The sequence below is a fragment of the Triplophysa dalaica genome, chromosome 16, assembly GCF_015846415.1.
Source record: "Triplophysa dalaica isolate WHDGS20190420 chromosome 16, ASM1584641v1, whole genome shotgun sequence".
NCBI lineage: Eukaryota > Metazoa > Chordata > Actinopteri > Cypriniformes > Nemacheilidae > Triplophysa > Triplophysa dalaica.
Window position 1 is genome coordinate 2301486 of NC_079557.1, and position 27824 is coordinate 2329309.

Below are 27824 nucleotides of genomic sequence, written 5' to 3' on the forward strand. Positions count from 1 at the left end.
GAGGAAAGAAGGAGCTTTTACGCACAGAGCTCTTCTGCTCTGCTTGTTTTTGCCAACGTTTTAACGTGCGTATTTGTGAATGAAAGCGGTTGAGGAAGAGGAGGAGGCGCAGGTTAAGTGGACGCTGTCTCCAGTGCGTGGATACCCTCATTTAATGCTCCAAAAGAAGACGCGTTTTATCTGTGCAAAGTCCTTTCTTCGTGCAGACTTGTGCGCTGTTCTGGGGGGAGCTGCAAACTTTCTTCATTTTTAAAAATAAATAAAAAGCTCAGATTGCATTCTTTCCTCCTTCAAACATTTTAGAGGTGATGTCATCGGCCCGTATTTTGGCTGCTGTTGCGCTGGCGCTCCAGGCAGCGGGCAGCGGTTGAGTCCGGGAAATCAGGTGCAGAGAGCGACTGTCGCTGCTGGCTGCGAGCGTGTGACACTCACCCGCACCACTTTCTGTGTCGTTCCTATTGCTTTTACGCCACATCCTCTGAGCTGGAACGCTCCGGACTCCCTGACGTTTCTCTGCGTTTTCAGTCTAGTGGACGCTTAAACCCCACTGCAGGGCGCAGCAGCCATGACCGAGCCCGCTGCACGGAACCCGGAGACCAGCTCGCCGCCACCGCGTCTTCATCACTCCACTACCCCTGTCCAGGTGACCTGCCTCCCACGGCGCGTTATTATGCCCGTAACGGGCCAGCACTAAAACACACGACCCCCTTCCACTCCTGTATGCGCATTCCAGATACATTTTTTTCAGTTTGAACCATATTTGTAAGCTTTCTGTGGAAGAACATTTCCGACAGGCGAGTTTGTGAATGTAACGCCTCAGACTGGAAAGTTACGCTTGGACAGACTACTTGGAAATACCGGGCACGAATCTGATTCTGAAAGTTTTTACGAGTTTTCACGGAAACGGCGCATAGGTGTGTGTTGTGTTTGAACTTCAATTCACCTGTTCCCCAGACTCGGGAGGACACAGCTGCGTACCGCTTACTGCCAGTTACCAACCTCCGCGCGCCGCAGCCACCCGTGAAGACGGTGACGCGCGCCCACCCCCTGACCCTGAGCCGCCCGTTACCGGGGAAGAGATGCAGTCAACCGGTGCAATCGGCAACCTCCGAGCACCGTGCATTTATACGGATTAAACAAACAATACAGACGTAAAGCTGTGACCCGGAGAGCCGTTTCTCGAGAGCGCACGGAGCCACTCGGACACGGAGGAAGCGATGTGGGCCTTTCTCTCCACGCTGGCTGTCGTGTAAGTTATTAAGGCTTGTGAATGACCTCATGCGTAAATCGTTAAATCATTGTAATGCGCACATTATTTATTCTGCTCTTAACAAGTTCAATTACCACGGTCTGTGTGCCACACGTTTAACTTCAAGTGACGAACTCTTAGGTCTTGTATACATAATGATTTTATTACATCACCTCTTCTGGGTTACCATGGAGACAGATGTCAATCACACCCAGCGCACAGGTGAGGCTCGGTCCAATGATAACTCCAATGGCATATCTCTGCCATTTACGTGTTTTTACTCTTTAAACTGCAGTGCACACATGGCAGTCATGTTGAGATGGTTAACATTCCTTTCCCAACCTGCAGACGGGACCAATGGCCCTGATAATCTGCCCAGAATCCCCGCCACTCCCCGGGCAGATGAAACGACTGCCTGGTCCCGTCCTGCACGAGTTTACAAAATTACCCACTAATAATACCCAAGGATGGTTATTCTAGCAGGTATAAAACTGAACTGGCACCTTCTGTTTGGCTAGAGAAGCAGCTGTGTCCTTCTCCAACAGGAAACTAGTTTGGAGACGGAACACTTCAAAAGGGGCATTTGTGCAGAGCAGGCAAAGATTTGTGAAAGTGAGACTAGATCATGTTTGAATTTTCCATGGCCTCTCCAGAAGCGCTTGTTTTCAAGGCTGGTGTCATTAAACGGGATTCCCTTAATCTAATAATTTGTAATAAAAGATATGTCATATTTGAAGTGGTTTTGGGTCAGGGTCTGTAGACAGTTGATGCAGATGTGCTGGGCTGTAAAAGAGAAAAAGAAAAGAAGGTTTTTTGTTTGAGTTACTTGCCATCTATCAGACATTTTCGGTTCAAAGCAACTCGCATCTGAGCAGAGTGAGTGTCCTTCTGGAGCACCTGAGGTTTAGTGATTTGTTCAAGGCCGTGATGATAAAGCAGTTCCTGGGTCAAATCCTCTTGGAATAAACTTTTACTAGCTATGATCTTTAACCATTAGTCAGCCACCAACCTGAGAAACACATTTACACACCGCATGCTCTGTAAGAAGAGTAATTATGAACACATTTAAACTCATTATGAAATCCACATGTTCCTAAACTTCAGCATGATTTGTTAGTGGAAGTTATACGAAAGAAATATCAAAATGTAATAACCCCACAACTGATTTTTTTTGTGGTTGACGTCACCAAACCCTCATATGTTTTCAACCCCTCCGCTCAAACCACCTGGCTCCATTCTCATACATTACGCCCACTTTTCACGCTTCAGTCAATTCCTGATGGAGAAAATCAAGTGTCCCGTTCCTCATCCTGTTTCGCTCCAAAATGAGTCAGATCCACTGTGAAAGAACCAGTTAACACCTGCATGAATTTCTCTAAACTAGTTTACAAGGCTGGTCTTCAGTAGTTGGTATGATCTTGAAACCTGAATAAACCAGTTAATTTTAGCCTCAAAGCCATTTTAAATCCAGATCTGAATGTGATTGTGTTCAATCCAACATTAACCTCAAACCAGAACCCACGTCTCTGACCCGGGGAAATTCGGCAGGTTGGGTTCGCAAGACCGTACGCCATTTAAAAGCGAGCCCGAGTTAATTTCTCCTTCCTTCCCTGTTCTGTTATATTGTTTAAACTTGGCCAGCGGTGTAAATTGTGCTTGAAGGGTGTGCTGGGTGATTTGGGATACGACTCCACCTCGCTGCGCTCGACTCTACACACGAAAGCCTCTAGGACACATTCTGTCTCAGGTTTGATGATGTCATCACCCTGCTTGTTTTGGCTCCCGACAATAGCGCTCAGCAGAGTAAAGCTCGCAGTTTCTCTCCCTCTCTCTCTCTGGCAGGCCGCAGGCTCGTTGCGGTTTGGGAGGGATATGGAGAATCCGAGGTTGCAGCTGAAGGTTTTTTTGTGTGTTTTCTTCCCCTCTTTTTCCTCTCGCTCTCTGTCAGTAAAGCACTACTGTTTTAACAGCTGAGAGTTCTTATGGGACCCGGAGCCAGTCTCACCTGCGCAGCCAGGCTTTGGCAAAAAGTGAACCGTACATGCACAAGTCTTGCGGACAGTTCTTCAACTTGTATGCATTGCGGCTCAAACACTGAAAAACTTTTAAAGCTGCAAAAAATATATCTTAATAACAAGAAAATTATGCAAAACTTTTTTATATGCAAGCAGCCAGTGAGCAGACTGAAGGCAGCTGTGGCAAGACACCTGTACATGTGTATCTGTACATGGAGAATTTGTTAAACATTATGTTTGTGAAGCAGAAACGCAGACAGCATAAATCAGTGCACATCGGGTATGCGTGGATATACATATTCATAAACAGCGTCACGACTCATGAATATCTACGCAGATGATATGCACGTTTGTTGACATAAAAGCCCAGACATGGTGTACGGGGGAGATGCACTCATGTGAGCAGGTGCACACACACAAAAACCTGGCCAGCACATGTACATCTGGTCACCGGAGGCCGAGGTGTGTGGCCGTTTAGGTACGAGAGCTCGGCGTTCAGCTGTGCCGGTCAGACAGTACTGTTGTACAGTACAACAGTGATCCGTTCCATTTACATTGTGATCGTGTAACTGAAAACTCTGAGGTATTCACAAACACACATGGAGAGCGCAGACAAACATGTGTTCGTGGCAAACCCCTCCAGTATGACCGGAGGTGAGGATAGGGTCATGTAGTCATCTCCACCTGATCTGCAAAGAGAAAACATTCATATGATGATCTGTTTTCCTACAGCTCCATTTAATATCTTTAGAAAATGTATCCCCTCTTCTCTTCCTCTCTCTTTCCCTCTATGGGGGAGAAAGCATCTGTTATGTTCTGATCTTTAGATAGGAATCTCTCGCTGCTTCAGTGTGAATCTTTGGAAGTCTGATTTTGTAAACAAATCCAGTCACAAAATAAAATCATGTCTCTGCTTAAACGGTTCCTTTTAAAATGCCATACATGTCCGTAGCACAGACGGATGACATATCATCTATATACATCTGATTATGGTAAAACTATACTCCCTGTAGACTATTTAACCCTTGTGAGGTCAAAGGTTAAAAGGGGCACATCATGGACAACAGGGTCTTCTTTCTCTTTTGAAATGAACGGTTTGGATGTACCATACAGACTCGGACCCTACTCCCTCGCCTACAAAGATTATTTACGGAAACTTAACTTCAAATGTGTGAATATTTTCCCAATTAACATGTACAAATCAAAATCAATTTCAAATAGACGGACAGCACATTTCGTTTTGAAAAGTGTGTGTTTCCCAGTGAATGAATGACGTAGGAAAGCACATTTGTGTGTGTGCTTGAGATGTCCGTACGAAATGCAAATTCATTCTATTACCCTCGTGTCTATTTAAACCGCTATGAATTTCGTCCTTCTGTTTAACACAAAGAAAGAATTTGAGATCATCTTGCTGGTCGCTTATTATTTTGATAAGTCTTTACAACGAAGTTTAACAAGCGCTGTTTTCAGTTACACGGGTTCTGTGTGTGATTCTTTGTAGAAAAGCAAAGAGACAATCGGACTTTTGCTGAATCAGGTGCGTTCAGAATCAGATATCGCACCTGTTCATGTGACATTGAGATATAGACAAGATTGTGAGCGGAGACACTTTGTGTACAGAAACAAACAACCGCCCTGAATTTTCTTTGATAGTGTGGATTTGTTTCACTGTATTTTTGACGTGTGTACATACATGTGGATATGTTGACAGGCATGAAAAAGAGTGTGCGTACATGTGTCTGTTTCACCGCAGCTGTCAGCTGGTAAGACACCTCCTCTCAATCTCTCTTTCTCTATCATAGCTGAGGCAGTGTGGGGGAGTTGTTCATTCTGCACTTCCAGACAGGGAAAGAGAGGAGGGAGAGAATGAACGAGGGATTAAAAACGACAAGATGAGAAACACTCTCTCCCAATTCTTTACATATCTCCTCCGTTCCTGGCTGTGTTTTGTTCTGTTCGCGGCGTCTCCTCTGACCCCGGCGCCGACGGGGTGAATTTTTGGGATGGGACCATCTGCATCATCCAGAATAAATCACAAACTACCGTCTTATCGCGATCGGCGCAATGTTAATGGCGAAAAGAGTCGCGATTCACACCAATCATAACATAAGACAGAGAAAACCTCACTGACTGGGAATCTCGCGGAATGAGCTCACCGATCTGCTGTTACATCAGGGGTCAGAGGTCGCAACTCATAAGAGGAACTGGAATAGGGATGCTTCTGAACACTCGAGGCTTTCTGAGGACATCAAACACACACATACACAGATTCTTCTTTAGGAGGGCTTTATGGAACCATACACATTTAAAAGAAACTATTTTTAAGACCATAATGATGTCATTCACAAAAGTCAAAAAGCAACCATATCTCAGATCTGTACTATTATGTAGAGCAGGACTCGGGACAAAAGAAGTCTCACTTTTCACGGGATGATATGTCCGATGGTGTGCCGTGCAAGATCTGGTTGAGACAGAAACTAAAAACGACTTGATTCCTTTGGTGTGTGTATTGGATCAACTCGCTGCGAAAGGACACATGAACCTGATGACATCAGAAGATTCACAGCGAAACGTCATCTGCGTGATTTATGAGCATCTGAAACACGTCCTCACCTTATTAGTGAGCGCATGCTTGGCCTCACAAACAAAGTAAATATCACATGCCACACACGCACAAGATCTCAGACGTTCGGTCATGGGAAGGTTGCGGGGTCACTGGTGAGATAAGGAGGAAGTGATGTGTTTGGCATTAATTTGCTTCACACCCACCCTCGCCCTCCGGATGAGTGACATCATACTGACCACACCCACACCACCCAGAGAGAGCAATATGTGATTCACTGCTTGTTCGTAACGGCTGCCAACAGCACGACAGGAATTCAGGGAGGGGATAAAACGCAGAGAGGGAAACGCACAGGCCATTAAAAAGACGGACGGTTTAAAGGGAAACACCAGTGGAAGTCTGACATTAACCTGTGACACAACTGTCATCACCAAACAAACGTAAACACGCTTAAAGATGACGCGTTTCGTTTCTGCGCCACCAGCGGCCCTCAACAGAATAACAAATAGAAACTTGAGTTTGAAAACAGTTTGAGTGAAAAATGACAGACTAGCAGCTTCTGCACATTAACCGAGAACCATTTATTTGCAGTGAGACATACCTGTAAGATAAATCAGAAGTAAATATTACTACACATTGGCGCAGCTAAGCCAAGCATCCATCCATCCGGCTGCATTTGTTTTAAAACTTCCTCCCGTAGACGAGAAAAATCTCAAAGATCTCTTTAATACCTTAATTGTTTTTCCAGAACATCAATGAGATTAAAAGGCCGATACTTCGAAGACTTTTGCCAAGATACCAACCTCTCCTTGACCTCAAAACATTTATAAACTTATTCTTTAAAACTCAAAATATCCAAGCTATGCTGTCCACGCTTGTTTTACTGTATGTCAAGTATGCGTGTGTCAAATTTATTTCGCCTTGAGGAATTTTAAGAGAAACATTTGAGACAAAGTTGATACACTGCTAAAACTGTGAACACCAAACCTTTTATAAGTTAAAAGCGAGCTGTAAACCTCTCCGTCAATTGGTTTTATATACGACGGCTAAACTAGCTTGTATTTTCCTGCATTGCATTTGAATGCGCTTCAGTGTGGTTTATTAATTTCTTCGCGCTCTCCAGCTGTGCTGTATTTGATGAGTTATGACAAACTGTTGGTTTGGCAGCGCGGACATTACTGCTGGCACAAAAATACCCTGTGACACACAAATCTCTCTTCCTCTCTCATTCATTATAACCCATAATAAACAGAAATATTCCCAAGATGACTACAAATACAGCATATGCTCATTTGTGTAGAGTGCAAACCTAACAAACAGTGTTTTCTTTGTTTAGCTAAAGCCGTGAGAAAGGAGATGATCAGACAAGACAGCGGGTTCTGATAGAAACCAAAAGAATTTCTTCTGGTAGTTGCCTCTGTCGTAAACATTTATACATCCCCAAAAAACGTACACCCATCACTGCTAAATGTATAGAACAGAAGTCAAATCTGCTCTTTCACAGGACTCTGTAGTTTTAACTTCTAGTAGGCGTTAGTTCCACAGGGACCTGTGGTCTCCTCTTTGGCTGTTATACCGTCTGACTTTTCCCACTGATTTATCCCGAGCAGGCGCACTGATCCGTCCTGCGGGCCTGTTCGGTTTCAACGTCACGGTCCCCTGCCAGAAAGAGGCCTGTGGTGACGGAGAACTCGACCGTGAGCTCTCAGCTGCCGAGCGGCCCTCATGCACTCGCCGCTACACACTTAAAACCTTACTCACATCCGCGGGTTTCCAAGTTTCCATGAAATTGTGAGTTATGTCTCAAATGTCAGGTTTTTCCTTTTTCTTACTTGGGAAGATTAAAGATGGCTGACCGAGTGAGGGAGAAACCAAAGCTGCGAAAAAAATCACCTCTCGTGTTCGGTACACTTGAGCATCCAGGCCGGCAAATGAGTTGAGATGTTAATGAGAACTTTCCGTTCCCTGTAGACTTGAATTGTCAGCAGGGATATGAGGTGGATTTGTTTTTGTTACCACGGTAACACTCACTAGACGTTGACTGTACTCTCTCTCTCTCTCTCTTTTAGATATATCCAGATGATGCTGGTCATGTGTGATCCTCTACAGGTGAGTCAACCTGGAATCAATATTGACTTCTGCTTCTGACACAGGTTATTGGTTCATGTTAAAGTGGTGATTTGCCCGAAATAGGGGTTTTTCTTTGGCTTTGGTGTGTTATAAGTTGCCCATGCATGTATAAGACACGTAAAATTGCACAAATTTCAGTGTCGGAACAAAAGATGTATTTTATCTAGGAGCGAATGCTCACCCAGACCTGCCTGAAACGCCACGTGTAACCGCACCCCCACAAATCTACGTCAGTTTGTAACACGATTTGACTAAGACCACCCAAATCTAAACGCAAGTAAGGTGGGCGGTCTTGTAAATCTCATTGTATCGTCCCCGGCGCAGCCTGATGTTCCGAATATGGTAAGAGGCGTTACATTTCCGTGCAGTATTCGACCAATCACTACGCACTAGTGACCTGGCCAATCATAGCACAACTCACTTTTCAGGGGGATCAGCTTTGTAAAATATCAGCACGTTTCAGAGAGGCGGAACAAAGAGAAGATACAAACATGCACGGTATGTGGAAAATACAGCGTTTTTTAACCTTAAATCGTATATACACGATTTATATTATTTACAATAATATTTATTTTAGGCTAAGGAGACACATTTGTGACAAGGTTTATGTTCTGAAAGTTACAGAACTTCATATCAAATAATGACATGCATTTGAAAAAGAAGCGTTACCTGTAGGACAGAGCTGTGCCACGCAACCCTCAGCCTCCAGGTCTCAGTAAATAAACGTCTCCAAATTTGGGCTAATGGATTCAAGTCCTCCAAAATCCACAGATTGCAATTGCATTTACTCTGATATAAAAGGCCGTTTATAAAAGTTAAATAAAAACCAATGTATTGAACAAAACACTGTTGTGTAACCACAGTAATGTCATCTAGATCCATGCAACTTTTTTGGTTGGCAGAATTATAGTATGCGCTTTACAGTGAGTCCACTGGAGAACATTTTCACTGGAGAAACTGGAGAAAGAGACGGAAGAGATAATACAGAAGAGCGCTTCTGACGTGTGTGTGGTCCCTTGCCTGCAGGTGTTTGGAGTGGATGGGGTGAATTTCAGCGTGCACGTTGAGAACCAGACTCGTGCACGAGACGCCATGAGTCGACGACATCATCGGGTGTACCAGCTGTACAGCCGCACCAGTGGGAAACACGTCCAGGTGCTGGGACGCAAGATCAGCGCGCGCGGAGAGGACGGAGACAAATATGGTAACAACACACACACACTTCTCATTTTCCCCTATTCTTGCAAACACATATGAGAAAGACCACCCACAAATCCACACACACGCTGGAAACAGGAAAGGATGGAGACAAAGTCGTCTGCTACTGCTGATACAGTGATTTATACAGAGAGAGAACAAATAAAGTCAGATCCTGATGAATTCTCTTTCCTGACAATGTGAAGACCAGAGGGACTGTATTTTAGATCAGTGATCGACTCATTTATGCATGTGCAAAAATTGGATGCTAAACAAGCAAAGACAAGGAAGAACTTGTTATACAGCATAAAGTTGGCAACAGTTTAAACGTGTCTCAGCATTTTTGTCTCAAAACTTTTTTGTGGGGGATTTTTACTCACAGTGCGTAACGTCAGGCTCTTCTGTACAAATGTCAGACTAATCTGTTAGAAATAAAACAGAGAATGAAGTATGAAGAAAAGAAATAAGCATTACCACAAATATACCTATAGATGTCCTCATCTCTAGAAGAATGTCCACAGATGCGTTTAGAGTCGCAGTCAATGAATGAAACTCATTCATTCACCTCAAGAAAACAGCTTAGGGTCAAAATTCGCACCAATACAATTTTTTCATGTTTTTTTAAAAAGACAATAAACGCAGTTTAGCACCAGTACATTTTTACTCCTAAAAAGTCATATTAAGGCATTTTATTTAAACTTCCCATTATTGTCATTGGAGATTGTTGTAATTTTATTGTCTAATATTAGAAAGAAATACTGTAGTACGATGACACTGCATTTAAATCAGCTTACATTTATAGGGAGTACAAGAAATGCCTCCAAATTGTGTAATGAAATGATCCTTTAGCGTTACAGTGTATAAAGAAATCATTTATTTGTAAGCATTACAACAATGACAATTATTGGTTATGAGTGAAATATTTTTTATGCAAAAATCGTAATGTTCTGTTGATTTCATGTTCAAACTGGACCAAATGTCTGTTTGAGAGAGAGCAAGAGAGATAAGAGGCGTTGTGAGGATAGATGTATTTACACAGCTAGCGAGGGATGTCTGGATGAGAAGAGATTGGAAGAGGACAAAGAGGTTATTGATCTCTGATGACCCCAGCGCTCATAAAGGTCACATAAAAGCAATGTCAGAGCTTTAACTCCCACATCCTGAAACACACACACAGCTGTGTCCTTAAAAGTCAATGGTGTTCATAATCTATGTTCTAAAAGGCACGCTACCATGCTATTCATATTATTTCTGCTGGATGAAGTATTGTGCAAGAGTATGCAGAGAATAAGTGAGTTGCATTGAACCTGAACACAGAGCGTGACACACTGTCACCCATAATGCAATGCATTAGTTGTCCCCACAGCGTGTCTTCAATAAAGAGGCATTTTTGATCATTTTCACAAGTTCACAAGTTCTTTGGGCCCACTGACATAAAGACATCAAAAACTCAGAAAGTTTTGTGAATGACAGACAACTTGTACATTTTGGGAATCAAAGATGTAAAATCTCATTAATGGCATGGAAAGAGTCAAATGTATTAAACTTTATTTTACTAATTTCATTTCTAAGCTTTAATCTGTTCCAAATCAGGTTTTTGTTATCTGCCTCTATTTTAACTCCTATTTATAGCTCAGTTCAAAGAAACAGAACGATCACATCAAATTATAAACCACCTCGATCTATAACTTACGTCACAGCAAAACCAGACCTCACGGTTATAATAAAGCAGAGCCGTCTGTTGTTGTCCTGTAGTAACGTCTGTCTGTCTCTCTTTCTGTCCGTCTCTTCACAAGCCCAGCTCGTAGTGGAGGCCGACACCTTCGGCAGCCAGGTGCGAATTCGAGGGAAGGAGACCAACTTTTACCTGTGTATGAACCGCAGGGGGAAGCTTGTGGGCAAGGTGAACATTTCCCTGCGTTGTTTCTTCAATGACCTGATGAAATGCTCTGATGAGCAGTTTCCTTTTCTGTGTTGATGTAATTCCACAATGAAACAGGAAGGCAGTTTACAGCCATCATCCTCATTTGCTACTTGGTCCTGCTAGAGGCGAAAAAGTGGAGATTTATTTAACAGAACAATGAAAGTTTGTAATAATGAGGCAAACTTGCGGTTTTGGAGGTCATTTATAGACAAAGTAACATCTCTGTGTTTGTGTCTCTTTGTGTGACTTTGTTTTGCTCTCAGAAGGCCAGCAATCGCAATGAGGACTGCGTCTTCGTAGAGAAGGTTTTGGAAAACAACTACACTGCTCTTATGTCAGCGCGCTACACGGGCTGGTACGTGGGCTTCACGAAAAGGGGTCGTCCTCGCCGTGGCCCCCACACGCTTCCCAATCAGCAGGACGTTCACTTCATGAAACGCTTCCCACCCGGAGAGCAGCCGGACCTCACGCCGTTCCGCTATACAACCGTCAGCAAGAGGACCAAGAGAGTTCGTGCGGCACGGCCACGCTAACGTCCGGAACCCCTAGAAAAAGGACTAGAAACAAACAAAGGGACCATCCTACATCACAGCCCATCAAAAGGACACTGCTTACCCAAAGCAGGACTGGTTGTGGTAGGCAGCTCCCGCCTTAAGTTCCTATCCGTGATAACATCACTCCATATTCAACTGGGTTGAACCTCGTGCGACCCTACTCATAAACACTAGCTGATTTACACCAGAGCTGTGGTTTACAACAGCTCATTTATGACATGGAGAAAACTAACCAAAGTAAACACGACTGTACGGGCAGAGGAAGCATTAGACTGCTAATCCACCCAGCGACCCACAATCCCGCAACGGAGAAACGATCCTCCCAACGCTAAACAAAACACAACCACACTGGCCTATAGACGCTGATCGTGTTGCAATTTTCCTAAGACAAGACTTCCATTCCTGGACGTCATCCCGCCTGAGGGAGAGGGGCAGATAGCCCAGAAGCTGGAGAAGTCGTAAAGGGACACAAATTGAGAGAAACAAATATGAGGGAAAGTCGACTGCTGGAAGCTCCTTCTGATAAGACCTGCCTTACAGGAAACATTCACTTTAAATATAAATAACATGTCATGATTTACTCGCCCTTATGTCGATGCGACTCGTGTGATCTGCTTTATTCTGTGGAAATTAAAAGGAGAATTTTTTAAGAAGCCTTTCATAGATTCATACACTAGTGGCCAACAGTGATGAGGTTGTATGGGACAAAAAACTTTTAGAATTATCCAGCAAAAGGCAAACTACAGCATATCAAGGAATGTTGCTTTTATCAAAACATACAAAAAAATGCATAGAAACATTAAAAGCGGATATAAAATAAAGCAAACGTTGACTACAGTTTTATGGTTCATTGATATTTTGTTAATCTCGTCATTCTCTTTGGTTTTGACTCAATAAGATATACATTTCTTTTAACAGTTTTAGCCTCAACACACAGAAAAGTATTCATCTACCTTTGATCAAAAATAAAAAAGAGCAAATATGTCAAATTTGTGGGACATCACGTTTGGCCACTACTGTAATGTATTCATCTCAATAACCCAGCGCAAAATAATTCACACGCGTTTAGACACAAGAAGCGAGAAAAGGACCCAATTGTCTACAAGCAGCTTCTACTCCATTTTACTATATGCATCCCATTGCAACACATTTAATTGCATTGTAATGTTGTTTGTCCCCCTTCATGACCAAATTTTTAAAACGACATGACTGAGTAAATAATGACATTATATGAATATCCGAGTGAACAGTTTCTTTAAAGCTAACGAGTGAATGGATGTAATGCTGTATAAGTGCGTGTGCATGTGTGTAATTACATAAGAGTAATATCTTTGGTTACATCAAGACCACGGGGATACAATCACACAAAAGACGGTCATTACTGGGACGGATGGAATTTACTACAACTGGAATGTCAAAGCTGAACCAAATACTATTGACCAAAGACACGTGGTAACCAATGACAGTACAAACCCTTCACGCTGCTCCCACGAGAGAAGAGCGGGGGGGAAGGGGATGGGGGGTTGCCACGAAACGACACGAGGAGCAACGTTCCTGTTTGGGTCCATGTGGAATGCTGCTACTGGAAAATCTAATGGAGAACCAAAGTCTTATACCAGCTCATTAAAGGGAAACCATTAAAAACCTTTTTTTTCCTAAATATAAATATATGAAAATTATCTATAAAGATAAATGCTGACTAAGTGATATAACTTTGACTGCTACTTTCATTGTTGTTACTATAAAAGAATTTCACTTATTTATTTTATCTCTGCGTATGGCAAACATCTTTCCAAAGCCAGTAAGCTCTAATGAAATGTGTCTGTGTTTCAAAACATACATGTGGTACGAGTCATTATTTCTTGTTTTGCATGTACTGTAAAAGTGGCGCGAGATAATTAGAGATATAATTATAGACCGCATGATTACAGAGATGTGCACTGTTAGCTTTCTTGTCAGACATGTGTTTTTTTAACCACAAAATGTGTTTGGTCGACAACAGTGTTGGGTGTAACTAGTTACTAAGTAATTAGTTACTGTAATTTAATTACTTTTCCCTTGAAAAAGTAAAGTAAGGGATTACTCTTATTTTTTCTGTAATTTAATTAGTTACTTTTGATGCAATTAAACTGAATAATTTGTGTAATGTGCGTGTGCAATATTGGAATTGACATCAAAATTCAAAGTCTAACTTTAAAATCCGTGCTTTAATGTATAATTCTCACATTTGTAATACTTTGGTCAGTTAATAATACTATATGTTGTTTAATATTATTTATTTGAATGAATTAAAATAAGCCGTTTCATGTCTGTCCTTGAATCACTATCAAGGTTGATGTAGGATATACAAAGTAATTAGTAATCAGTAACAATACTTTTTAGAGAGTCATTTGTTTTATAAAAAAAAAAAAAAGTTTGATTTGTACAGTAATCTAATTACACTATTGAATGAGTAATTAGTAACTAATAAATTATTACCTTTTCAGAGTAACTTTCCCAACACTGGTTGACAACAAAAAGTGTGGAAATGATATCAAACACTACGGTGGGACACAATCACTTGGGATAACCTAGGAACTGTATAGAAACGCGCTAAAAAACACTGCAAAATCCTGAGCACCCCCACAAAGCACTAAACTAGCTTGTGGGTTCGATTCCCTGGAAACACACATACAAAGCATCTGCCAAACTCATAAATATACCATGCAGTAGTAAACAACCAAAAAAAACTAAGCAAACACATAGAAACCAGTACCCTGGTTAAAGGGTGTATAGTTTTGCACATCTTTCTCTGAAAATTTGAAAATCTAGATGAATTATCACCTTTCCAGGACTTTTACATATTAATGCTGTGAGGAAACGCATATACACACTGAACATTTCCAGAAAATACAAAATGCATGCAGATTATTTCTACCCGTAATAAATGTGGACTTGTTGGTTATGACTAAAGCAGTGAAGTCCCCACACACACACACACACACTGTCACCAACAACCTGTAAATCCCCGCAGTCTCTGCCCAGCTGAGTCAGCGGGAAACATGGAGGATCCAGAGAGAAACAGAGTGTTCTGAGGAGAAGCGATGGAAAGATTTGCCAGCCAAACCCAGAGGAAGGTGTCTGGTGCTGCTGGAGGGGGAAAGAATGCAAAATATGTGCGTGAGAACACAGGGGTGACCTGAGACCTGCAGGAATTATGGGAAAAAACACATCCCACCGACCCACAGGAAACACACACGCCCGCCGTCTCACACACACGCGTCATGCTCACACATACACTCAGAGGTCATGTACACACATCTTGATACACACCCTGTCTATGACACGCGTCTTACACACACACACAGACAACCAGATGGACGCACAGCATCACTTATATAACTAAATATTATGAGATAAAGATGTGTATACATTAGGTTCTTTTTTCGTTTGTGTGAAAAAGGACATGGACCTTGTTCGTGAGGTTCACCCAAACATTGTCACGTGCAGCCGCAAATATTCACTAGAAGGCCGCTAATACCAGACTGTGTAGATTGAATCCAGGTCATTCTGCTCTGAAGGGAAGAACCACAGATTTAACACACACACGCTACAGCACAGCAAACCACAACGACATTAAAACACTGTAGCCAGACCCACAATGTAAAACAACGAGCGGCGTTAAACATTAAGTGCTTCTCTTTCTCTCCCTGACACCGCAAACAAATGACTTTTGACACGCAGACTCTTTCCAATCCATAAAGACATAACGCTCAAACTCTCCAGAGACACATGGCATTTCTGAAGACCTATTTGGTCGAAATGGTCTGAATCGGTTTGCTCAACTCAACATTCCCAGACAAACATTCGAATGCTGGCTGTAAAACGCCGGGCCGGCGAGCCAGACGAGTTGTTTGAAATGGGGGAAGAGTAAGTCTGGTGCGCCAGGAACCGCTAACAGGTGCAGCGTGGCGGCCCGACATTTGGGATTGCTAGTGTTTGTTTGGGAATGCTGGGGAAGACGGTTTAGGACCGACGCGGAGAGCTCTTCTCGACCAACGGAGAAAGGTTTCTCGTTGGTTTGTTGTGCATTTTTCCAATCCGTTTTGAACAGAGTTACATTTATAAAATACACATGTAAACACGCGGCTTTGCCAAGGAAAAGCCATTGAGGACGTATTGACATTTCCGAGCATAAACCCAGAGCACGTAGGGGGTTGGCAGGGTGTCTGTGCGGGACTGAAGCGTTGAGTGTGGCGGTCAGGAGATGCATCGAGCAGAAAGCGTTTTATCCAAGAGGACATTTTCCTGGATCAACTTCCACGCTGGCCATGGAAAAACATTTCTATTGGCCGATTCGATTTAAGGGATCGGGAACGGGTTTGGTGGGCCTCGCAAAGCCAGAGATTGACTATTGGAGTGAATTCTGGTCCACTTTTCCGAGAGAGAAAAACACAAATATACTCTTAAATATTGTGTGTTTCAACCCATGGTTGGGTCATATAGACAAACCCAACCGATAGGTTAAATCAAACCTTTAAACTCACATACCTCTCAAATGTGGTGTTCAACTCTTAAGATCAGGAACTTGATATTTCAGACAGATCGTGCCAGTTTTGTGTGTAATACGCATAGTCACAAATGGGCGTCAATCTGAGGTGAAGATCAGGGTGAGGTTTAGGGCTGAGATCCAAAAGTTTATTCATCATTAAATAACATTATCATTGAGGGATGGTTCACCCAAAAATGACAATTCTTTCATCATTTACTCCCTCACATGTCAGTCCAAACCTGTATGACTGCAGAACACAAAAGAAGATATTTTGAAGAATATTGACGACATTGGTTTCAGTTGACTTCCATAAACACAAAACAACTAAGACATTCCTCAAAATATCTTCTTTTGTGTTTAACAGAAGATAGAGTCGGATACAGGTTTACAAACACATGAGAGTGAATGAATAAATGTTGACCTATAAAAGTTTTTTGTGGGTGCAATATCACTTTAACAAATCATTTGTCTTCCACTATTTTCCAAACTAGCAAATTTATGTGTTTCAAAGTCAATATTAAAAACAACGACCACAATCAATGTGACATTTATTTGTAATTTTTTAAATAGGACATAAAAAAATGAAATAAGGAATGAGGCCGGGTTTTATAGCTTCCAAATTGAGGAATAAGCTGGGTTCTAGCGACACCAATGTTGCTTTTTCAGGACGCAGGAAATACAAACTGAGGACATTTAAAATACAATTCTTTTATTTTTAAATAATTACAAATATAGATCTGCAGAAATGTAAAAGTGGAAGGTTTCATACCAGCATTGATGCAGACATAATGTAGATTTGAAGTGCATTATGGGTGATTTTTCTTCCCTTCTGTAACGTCAGCAGCAGCACCTGTTGGTTGAAACTTTGTGATGTGAAACAAACAAAAAATAAGTTTCAGGCACAAAGCAGGTTACTAGATATAAATACAACATGTTTGTTTCTTTGGATTAAACAAACATGTACAAAAAAAGCAAATTCATGTGCAGTGAAAGAAAATCTCTGATAAATGAGAATGAGCTCAAACTTCAAGTTTCAACACTACCGGCTTCACTTTAATGAAGTAGAAGCTGTCAGAGTTATCATCACACAAACCAAGACAAGACAGGAGCTCTTTCAGAATAATCCACAGCCCACGGCACTCTGCCATCCCCTTATTATTTCATCAATCAAAAGCTTGAACCAGCAGCAGCGTTCAGGCTTGTTCTGATCCGGATGAACTCGGGTCAATATACAGGTGAATATGGACCACCTGCGCCCCCTTGTGCGCAGTTTAAGAGCAGCAAGGACTGTAATGGACACCACTGGGGTCAAAAATCAATTTCATAAATTACAAATAAAAATTGGACGGGTAATATCAAGGCTCAGCCAACTAGAGCAATTGATCCCCATACATCCACACGTTTGTTTCTCTATTACAAAATCAACTATACATCCTTCAATGCAAACTGAAGTACCTTAAAACATGGGGCAACAAAATGTTGAACCTTCAAACTCTTGAGAAACGCATCACAAATCGCACAGGCCTCACACACGCCACCAATTCATCCACATGATCAAGTTCTTTATTTCACAATATTTTTCATAAAAAAAAACTCTTTTTTAATATACAACATAATCTGACAAGACAAATCCGTTTACAACCAGTCGGCCCTCAATGAGCAGGCAGGCAGAGATAGAGAAACAGACTAGACATTGAATGGCAAACAACCATGATAAAGAGATAAAGAAAAATAAAAAAAATCATAAAAATGAAAGACAGAAGGGAAAGAGGCGTCCAGTCGAGCCTCACATGCATGCTGACCTCCGGTCCACACATCCAGCCTGAATAAACCCGTGATCCTAAAGCAGAGGTGTGCTGAGAAACATCAGAACGGCGGAGAGGCAAAGAATGCTCTCCAAACTTTCATTTCTGCATGTCTTCGTTTGCTTCTGCAGAGTGTCATTCTCTCTCAACAGTCCAAAAATCTTTCATGTTTCTCACCCTTGTCCGTGAACCCGTCCATCAATCGTACATTACTGTCGAGCTTTCAGTGTAGAGCTTCACCTCGAGAATATTCTGGTTATTTGAGCAGCAATAAAATACTCAAATCAAAAAAATGAGTGAGTGTGTGTGTGTGCATGTGTGTTTGTGCTTGTCATTTTCGCACCACGCAAAAGCAGAACGGTGCTTTGTTTCAAGATTCTCAAGTGTTCCCTCATGTAGCGCTTCAGAGTCTTTAGTGTGTGTTTTGTTTGGCAAAGCGTGAGTACATGAGTTCATGTGGGCATGTGCGTGTTTTTAAAGTTTATAGCCAGTCAGAGAAGAGGTGGCGACCCTCTGATATCATTCCTTGACAGACACAGCCGACAACCAATCAGCTCTCCCAGGAAACACTAGCACATAGAAGAGGGACCTGGACGAGAGTGTGACAAGTTATTAAACAACAAAAACTGCTACAGAAGAAAAAACAAAATAAGAATTTGTGTGAGTGTACCTGCTATCTAGAGATGTACGTATAGGTTCGTGAGGGCGACGGTCCATCTGGCTGTCCATTGGTGGAAACATTCAGGAAGTCCCATATAAGTATTGTGTCGTCATGGGAACTGCTAATAATCTGGAACTCATCAAACTGCAGACGGAACACACGCCCAGAATGCTCCTGCAGAAGTAACCATGACAACACACACTTTAAAGAGCCATACACACAGTTAAACATGTTACATCACAATGCGTTACTTTGTACTAAATCCTAAATAAAAGTCTACACATTTTATACACAACTTTCAGCTTTTATCATTCATTCATTTTATATATTGTTTACTATACAATTGAATTTATTAATTTAAGGAAGCATGAATTATTTATTAATTAAGTGCAGCAGGAATTTATGTAGAATAGACAGGATGCAAAAAACCACAGAGGTGGAGAAACAGATTTACCTACATTCAGTATATGAGCCATGTTGAAAATAGTGCTTTATTTTAATGTAAATACAACTTTAAAGATAAAGTTCAATACTGACACCCTACTTGAGATCCTAATTGTTTTTATGCATCATACCTGTAGGTTATTAAAATCCTTTTAAACATATTGAGATCACAATAATTACATCTGTAGTGCCCCCATGTGGCAGCTCATGGTCTTATCTGAGAAATGAATTAATTTAATTTGTTTATTTGAATGTCACTTTTCACAATAAGGTTTCAAAGCAACTCTAGGAAAAATGTGTGTCTCTACATTGCAAACCGAGAAGAGTGTTTTTATTTAAGTACAGTTCGCTAATATCTTGTGTGCATTTAAGCAAAAATGTGAGCATGATAAAGCAACATGCATTTCTTGAAATTCCAGTAAAAATGACTGATCGTATCATCAGATTTATGTTTTATAAAAAACAGACACAACACATATTGCACAAACTCACAACAAGGGTGCGCAGACACAGTGTACTGGCGGGGGCTCGTGGATCCAGAGCGGCCTGCAAATCCCAAACTTTGATTTTCCTGCAGAGAGAGGCAATGACAGAGTTTGGGTGTGAGATATTAAACAGGTTGCCAGATGGAATGCATGTAACAGACAGACGGTGCTGTGAATGTGTGTGTATGTACCCATCATATGCTCCGCTCACAATCCTCTTGTTATCGAATCGGATGCAGCGGACCAGCTCTTCGTGACCCTCCAAAACCCGCAGACAAGCGCCGCACTCAATGTCCCACAACCTACAAACAGCCAACACGGAAACAAGTCAGGTTTGACATGGAAACTAAAAACATCTTAAGCACACAGACTGTGAGTGGGCAGAACGGCTTTATGTTATTTACATGTGAAAGTGTATTGAGATGTGAGAATATAGTCTGTTTTGCACTCATGTCAGACTTAAGCATCTTTATCTAGTTCCAAAAACAAAGCAATCAAATCAAATGAAGTACTTTTCCATCGATTCATTTAGTGAAGTGCATTCAAACACTATCATTACATGTATTCGCTGCTAATCGAATTAATGACATGACCTGTGCAGACCTCTACAAGGAGATAATGTCTCGCTCACCTGATAGTGTTGTCTGAAGATCCACTGACCACCAGTCTGTCTCGGTACTGAAGGCAGGCGATGCCGCGCTTGTGACCGTTAAGTGTCCGTACAAACTCACACGTGCTTGTGCTCCATACCTGAAAACGCACACACGGTCTCTTTACCTACAACTTCGACAGCTACAAATCACCCACCGCGCACTCCCGTCCCTCTCTCACTTTAATGGTCCTGTCTCCGGATGCAGACACGATGTATTTGTCGTCGAAGTCCACCACGTTGACGGCAGCACGGTGACCCACGAGCACCCGGCGCAGGCTGATGTCTGTGGCAGACGCCATGTCCCACACTGCAATGGAGCGATCTTTAGAACACGTGACCATAAGCCCGTTACAGAACCGCAGGTGCAGAACCGCCTCGTTGTGATGGATCAGAGTGTTGAGAACCTCACCAGAAGAAACATCCCAAACCCTGAAACACAGAGAGAGACCCAGAGAAAGAGCGTTAAACTTTTGGTTTAGTTTCGGTTCACGTGAGCAACTTTTATTTTAACTACTGTAGATTGTTTTTGTGTTATCATATTTCTTGCATTTAACATTTTAAACGTCATTAGCTAAATAAATTAAAGAGATCCTTTTAAGTTAGTTCTGGGAAGTATTAAGAGCATGCAGCAGCAGCTCCAGATGGGTAAACATATATTTTCTATATTTTTGTGCCGTGAACAGTATCTGTTATTTGTGTGACACATAACAAACATACTGGTGTACATTATTATTATATTTATCAATGCAACATATGCTGTTAAAACGGCATCATGTGAAACATATGGACGCTGTAAAGGAAATATAGGTTCAACGAGTTCCTGCACAAGCTCAACATAGCGGGCTGATGTGTTAATGTGCTTAAAGCATCATCACATTAGTAAGCTTTCTTCCTGCTCCGGCAGGCAGTCTGCACTCAACACTGTGAGTGATGCAGATGTGATTAATGTGCCTTCAGAACCCTGAGCTCTTCTGAAACATCCGATCTCTCACAGGTGAGCGAGAGAGAAGCACACAGACACCGGAGAAGGTGACCGAGGCTGGCAGGATCTTTGAACAGTTGCTTGGGCAGTGAGGTCAGTGTTTCCATGGAAACTACAGCTGGAGGGATGCAGGGTTTGCGGACGGTTTTGTTTTCGAGCACAAGTCAATTAAACATCCACATAACACACATACAGAAGCTCCAGGTTTGCAGAATAAATCAGACAGCACGTCTGGTGTGTGTGTGTGTGTACCTGACAGTAGAATCAGAGGAGCCCGTCACTATGACTCTGTCGTCGTACTGCAGACACAGAACTGATCCAGTGTGACCCGTCAGAACCTTTAAACACTCCAGGGTCTGCTTATCCCAGATCTAAGAAAGACAAAGTCAGATAGTGAGACAAGGATAGACAGACAGGTATAAAAGTAGGCAAACAGACAGCAGAAAGAGATAGGTAGATAACTTACATAAAGACAGACAGAGAGACAGACAGACAGACAGAGAGAGTCAATGAGACAGACAGTTAGATATACCAGTAGACTTTAAACAGGCAGAGAGAAAAACAGACAGACAGACATGCAGAGAGTGAGACAGACAGACAGAATGTCATATAAAGAAGACAGACGGACATGTAGAGAGACCAAGAGGAAGACATACAGACAGACGACAGAGAGACAGACCAACAGAAAGACAGACAAAAACACGAAGACAGTTGGAGGGGAAGACAGACAGAAAGACCAAGAGAAAGACAGACCGAGAGGAAGACATACAGACAGAGAGGAAGACAGACAGAAAGACCAAGAGAAAGACCGACAGACAGACAGACCAAGAGAAAGACAGATAGACAGAGAGGAAGACAGACAGAAAGACCAAGAGAAAGACCGACAGACAGACAGACCAAGTGAAAGACAGATAGACAGAGAGGAAGACAGACAGCCAGCAAGAGAGACAGAAAGGAAGAGAGACAGAAAGGAAGACGGACACACAGACAGACAGAATAAGACACAGACAGACAGTTACTTTGATAGAGTTGTCTCGCAGGCCGCTGATGATCTTTTCGTCATCATACTGGAGGCAGTAAACTCCTTTACTGTTCTCTGACCGGCACTGAATCCTCTGAAGATTGTGACGTCCACAGCGCCAGTTCGCTTCAATCGTCTGAAGGGACCGAAGAAGAAAAAGAGCAAATGAACGGCTGGATGAAGCGAGAGTAACCTGATGAATGAATGGGTAGAATCTCACCTCAATGTCCTGTATAATTTTGGGATAGAGTGAATGGTAGTATGAATTGGGCGGGACTTCGTTCGTTCGGTTTTTAAACAAATATTTCTCCCTGTGGACGAACAATGAAAACCGAGTATAGCAGATATACATCACATTTAGAAAGGTGAGATTGCAACGGGAATTGAATCAGCTGGTTATGATTTATTTGACATTTGGGTCGTGAACTAATCCAGTGTCCACCCACCTCCACTGTGAGTCACGATTTACAAATTCGATATTCAACATCACCCTACGTACTCGGAGAGTTTATAAATGACATCAAACCACTGGACGTTGATGCACACGACACCTGTGCATTACTGTTAATAATTCAACAGTCAATCACATATGTGAAGACATTTTTCAACAAATACACATGTTTCTGTGTAGTGACAAAAATGAGTGCGTGTTCTCACCACTGATGTCGCTCTGATAGGCCTTTCCACAGGGGGTCTGTGCGGACCATCCTCTCGATGAGTTTCTTCCACAGCATCCCATCTGAGATGACCCTCTGCCATTCTCTACATACCAGCTCAGCGGAGCATAGTGAACGAGCGTCTAGAAATGACAAGATGTTCTCGGCTATGTGATCCAGACCCTGAGCTGGAGAGAGATGAAGGGTGTCAGATTTAGAAAGTACCCCACATCATTCATTTCAAATTCGGTGGTCGGTTTAGTTTTAGGCTCTTTTAATGCATGCATACATCAGCAGGTACTTATTTTGCAGTATACTTGAACTGTAGTGTACTTACTAGACATTGTACTGTTATTGAACCTCAACATTGTAGATATTAAAAGACATTACAGTATTTACTATAGTTTATCAATAATGTACACTGTAGTATACAGTGTTGCGAATACCAAAGTACATAAAATGTTACGGTTGAGGTGTGTGTGTTAGATACCTGGCAGCGCTGTGATGAAGTCTCTCTGTAACATAGGTTTAAGGTATGAGTTTATATGGCCGTGTTGGTAATGGCACATTCGTGAGATCAGACGTTCCACAAACTCCACCTGATCAGATTCTGACCACTGATCGAACAGCTGGATGCACAATTCTTTCTCCTTCTCGAAGTTTCCTTGAGATAACCTCTTCCGCGAAGCTACCACAGAACCGTTCCCTAACTGAAACAACAACACCAGAGACTCCAATAAATCCCTAAACCCAGGCACTGTTTGGTTTACAATGTTAATATTTAATAATAATTTAAATTATGTGAAAAATATATCATTACTCAATGTTTTTCTGCTCATCTACAGTATAAACATGATATAAAACAACATAAAAAACTCTTAAAAAGCAAAACATGCCGGCACAATATCCATCTGTGGGCCATTCTCACGAAACCGCTGAAACATCATGCCGGTGATGATTGACTTATAAAACAGACATAAAGAAAAAATCATCATAATATAAATAATTGTGTTGGACAAAAAATATTTTCACATAGGGATGAATTATTTATGAATTTTATTATTTATGCTTTATATTGTGCATTATATTTTGTAATTTAGTAAATAGTCTAATATAAATATACTGAAAAAACAATGGGATTTTCTACAAGACGATCTCAAAATTACCAAAAAATGATTAATGTAATAATCATGTATAATAAAAATAAAGAAATAGTGGAAGACAGACGTGTTCAGGACTGATATTCTTATCCTAAAGACTGTTTTAACACAGACAAATATATTTACATATAGTGTATAAACGTTTGATTTTATGTGAAGAAACAAATGGTTAAGAAACAAATTAATTTATATTTTTCTAGTTAAAAACGTATTATCCTCTTATCACACTGTGTACACAACTTCTTCCCTTCTCATTACTGGTACAGGTAGTTTTCCACATTAAAACAATTCTACATGTATAATATTCTATTAAAACGTTATTAACAGATTAAATATAAATTAATTCATTAATGTCTTATTATGTATGATTAAGATTTATTTTGTAAAAAAGTTAATAAACTGTCAGTAAAAGTTTAGAAATGAATGCCAATATCATAAATTGTTTTAAATTAATATAATGCAGTTGTTAATACAAGTGTTTTTAAGAAAATCATGTTTGATATCTTGAAACCAAGATTTTGTGAGGATCACCCCTGTATGATATAAACATGCGGTAAAGTTATGACATCGCCAGGCTCCATCAACACTTTTAATTTGGATGTCACACATTCGCAAACCAGCCCTTACCAACGTACACATACACACCTTATATACTGATGTCTTCTTCTGCAGGACTTCATCCGTGTTTGTTTGTGACTCCATCACTGTCATGTTCTACAAACAGAAAGAGAGAGAGAAAGAGAGAGAGAGCAGGTGATAGGTAAGACACAGGGCAGTGGCCATCGGTGCATTAAAATGATGCATTCTGGGAAAAACATTCAAAAATGAGGGTCATTTAAATACCCCCCCAAAAAAATCCCTGCTGATCAATGTTCTCTAAACAAACAGATCTCACACAACTAAAAACGATCGCTCATGGAGGTCATGGTGAGAACAAACTCTGACTCATCTGTCTGCTCCACACTGATCCCTGAAACTCGCTTTAAAAGGAAAAGTTTAATAAAGGCCAGTTGCTTTATAATGAACTTCTGAAACATTTGGAATGTGAATTAAGTGTTGAAATGTACAAACTGTTTAAAGTGTGTGTGAACCTGAGATAGTAAGAAAAAAAATCCCAGAACGAGGCACAGACAGGTCAGCAGAAAGACAAACAGAAGATGATATAACTAGACATAGAGACGTCTCTGAATCCACACACACCTGAACTTCCTACCGAGGGATGTACTCAACCATCTCTAACGTCAGATCTCAAATCAAAGACTTTATCTGTTTACAGTCATTTCCTCTCTCTCTCTCTCTCTCTCCCCTGCGGGGACATAAGTGAACAGACTGATGGTTTGTGAGACAGCAGCACTGAGAATCACTTTTAGTGGTTGACCGTGTCTTCTATGTGAGCCCATAAAATGTCAATATATCCAGATTACAAAACACTGCTTTATATTTTTTAGCAGTGTCGGGGTCTTTTAAGGTTATAAATATTTATTTACATAATGTGTATACTCATTAAAAGTCATGCAAACATTAAAATGTATCGTCCTTGACGATTGGTCAAACCACTAATCACAAATCAGAGGTCATAAGCCAACAAACCACCCACACAACATCTGACAAGACAGAGGAGCAGTGAGGAAGCACAGAGGAGAGAGGAGGAAAGAGAAGCAAAGAGAAGAGGAGCAGAGAGAAGAAGAGCGCAGGCGAGGAGGCGAGGAACAGAGAGGTAAAGAGCAGTGGCGAGGAGTGATGAAGAGGTGCGGTGAGGAACAGACAGAAACAGAGAGGAGGTACTGAAGAGGAGAGCAGAACCTGGTTGTGGGCCCGGGAGGTGGGGAGGCTCTGCAGGCATCTAAGAGCACACAGACTCTCAGCCACCGAGGAACAACCCAGCCAGACAGAACGAGGCAAAGAACACTGTGTGAGAGATAGAGAGAGAGAGCAGAAGATGTGATAACAACAGAGAAAAACAAGACAGAGGGCATAAAGAGAGAGAGACAAAGAGTGAAACAAACGTGTCAAAACATCAAGGCAAAAACAGAAGTAGAAAGAGAAAGCGAGAGAGAGAGATAGAGAGAGAGGGAGGGAGGGAGGAAAAAGAGAGAGAGCAGCAGGCACGCAAATAATAAATGATAAGAGTGATGTGACAGTGACAAACATGAGTGTGACCAAGAGGAGATATGGAAAGTGAAGGATAAAAAAACAGTATTAGAGCAACAGCACACACACACACTCCAGATACAGAACAACAGACAAAACCATGAGTGGGCGGAGCAGAGAAATGGGAGTGGCCAATCAGGCCGACACCTTTTCTACGCACAATTAAAACACGAGCAAGTTTGGTGTATAGTTATGTGCTTTGATTTCACACAAAAACTGACACAATAAACACTTCTTCTTCCAAACACACATGCAGCTGTATTGAGATATGTATTTACCGAAGAAATCCAGAAAGCACTTTTTATAACAAATTGAATGCATACATTCTCTCCTTAAAAAATATTATTGGGGTAATGTAAGCAGTCAGTTGCTGAATGCTTAGTTTACTTATTTACTTTTTGTTCAACAGATTAAAGTTAGAGAAATCGGCCATTTCACAAGGTCACGTTATAGTAGGTTGAGATCTCGAAGTCATAAAACTAACGATGCAGAAGCTCCGAGTTCAGGGTAAATTTAATATCAAATTCAAAACAACATTGAGGGGATTGTTGACATTAGCGAATGTGCGTCTTGTAAACTTTGGCTACTAATTATTAATTTAGCTTTCAAAAGATTTATCACCAATGACACAACGGACATATAAATCATGTTCAGATATGCGCTGCACATAAAAAAGTATGTGTTGTATGACAAGCATATTGAACACATCGGAAAAATAAAAAAAATGTGTATATAAAACGCATTTTGTGAGATATGAAGCGCGTTAGACTGTTTGTGATATATAAATCGCATATGGTGACGAAGCGCGCAGTGGCGCAGCGGTGCCGCAATGAGCGCTCGGACGTTTTCTTGACTTTTATACGGAACATATAAACCAAATCCTGATTTGAGAGTCCGTTTAGTCACATTACTCAAATAAATCATTTCAGCGCGCTCTTATTACAGCATCAGATTCATATCGATTAGGTCCCCTGTCTGTATTGTGTTCCTCGCCCTAACGTTAACCAAGCAGTCCAGTATACTGGAATAAATATAATCGTCACCTATTTGGGTTAGTGTGTTGTTCTCACGTACCATGAGCTCCACGGTTTTGTCCTCCATGTCCGGATCCATATTATTATTGTTCCGTTCGCGTCCAACCGTGAAAATGGAAACCCGTCCGTGAACCCCAGCGAATCCAGATACAACAAACAAATACAAACCACGAACAAAATAGACAGACCGTCAAAATAAAAGTCCCATCTACAACGATTACCTCCCCCTGCTGTATACTTTATGTACTGCGTTGGGTAAGTATTTGCAATAACAGTCTTTGACCGGATCTCTATAACTATCAGACTGGAGGCACGTCATCAAATATACATATCTGTATATATGTGTGAACATTTTGAGAAATGGATAGGATGATAATTAAAGTCCGTTGTAATGTCCACGCTTGCGGACACTGTAAACTGTAAAATGATTGCTTATTTGCATAATGTATTATTATATTTTATTGCATATTTTTCTTTCCTCTACTTCCAAAGTCTCTAAATTCAAATGAAATTCTAATCCAAAAGCTGGATTTTTATACAACAGTAGCACTTTTATTTGGCTAAAGAAGCTGGGAGGCGGGAGCAGAGGCAGAATCTTTGTTTCCGGTGT

The 27824-nt window shown here is 41.4% G+C and overlaps 2 protein-coding genes across 4 annotated transcripts; one reads left to right on the forward strand and one right to left on the reverse strand.

Annotated features, from left to right (window-relative positions):
• On the forward strand, positions 1-13315 carry fgf18a (fibroblast growth factor 18a). Of its 2 annotated transcripts, none has more exons than XM_056769579.1 (5): positions 1-1249; positions 7897-7936; positions 8984-9161; positions 10951-11057; positions 11342-13315. In XM_056769579.1, exons 1-5 carry the CDS (start codon positions 1218-1220, stop codon positions 11609-11611), a joined length of 627 nt encoding a protein of 208 aa, XP_056625557.1. In that variant the 5' UTR covers positions 1-1217; the 3' UTR covers positions 11612-13315. The 2 variants fall into 2 exon arrangements, with proteins under 2 accessions (XP_056625557.1, XP_056625558.1); XM_056769580.1 differs by having other exon boundaries at positions 11345-13315.
• Positions 13316-17708: 4393 nt separating this feature from the next.
• On the reverse strand, positions 17709-27387 carry fbxw11a (F-box and WD repeat domain containing 11a). 2 transcript variants are annotated; one of them, XM_056770188.1, is made up of 14 exons: positions 27255-27370; positions 25833-25937; positions 24675-24743; positions 23360-23579; positions 22871-23057; positions 22434-22524; positions 22212-22349; positions 21445-21563; positions 20390-20639; positions 20190-20308; positions 19750-19860; positions 19566-19644; positions 18639-18803; positions 17709-18557 (listed from the first exon to the last, which is right to left on the reverse strand). In XM_056770188.1, the coding sequence occupies exons 1-13, from the start codon at positions 27291-27293 to the stop codon at positions 18642-18644; spliced, it is 1689 nt and encodes a 562-aa protein (XP_056626166.1). In that variant the 5' UTR covers positions 27294-27370; the 3' UTR covers positions 17709-18557; positions 18639-18641. The 2 variants fall into 2 exon arrangements, with proteins under 2 accessions (XP_056626166.1, XP_056626167.1); XM_056770189.1 differs by lacking the exon at positions 25833-25937 and having other exon boundaries at positions 27255-27387.
• Positions 27388-27824: the final 437 nt, after the last annotated feature.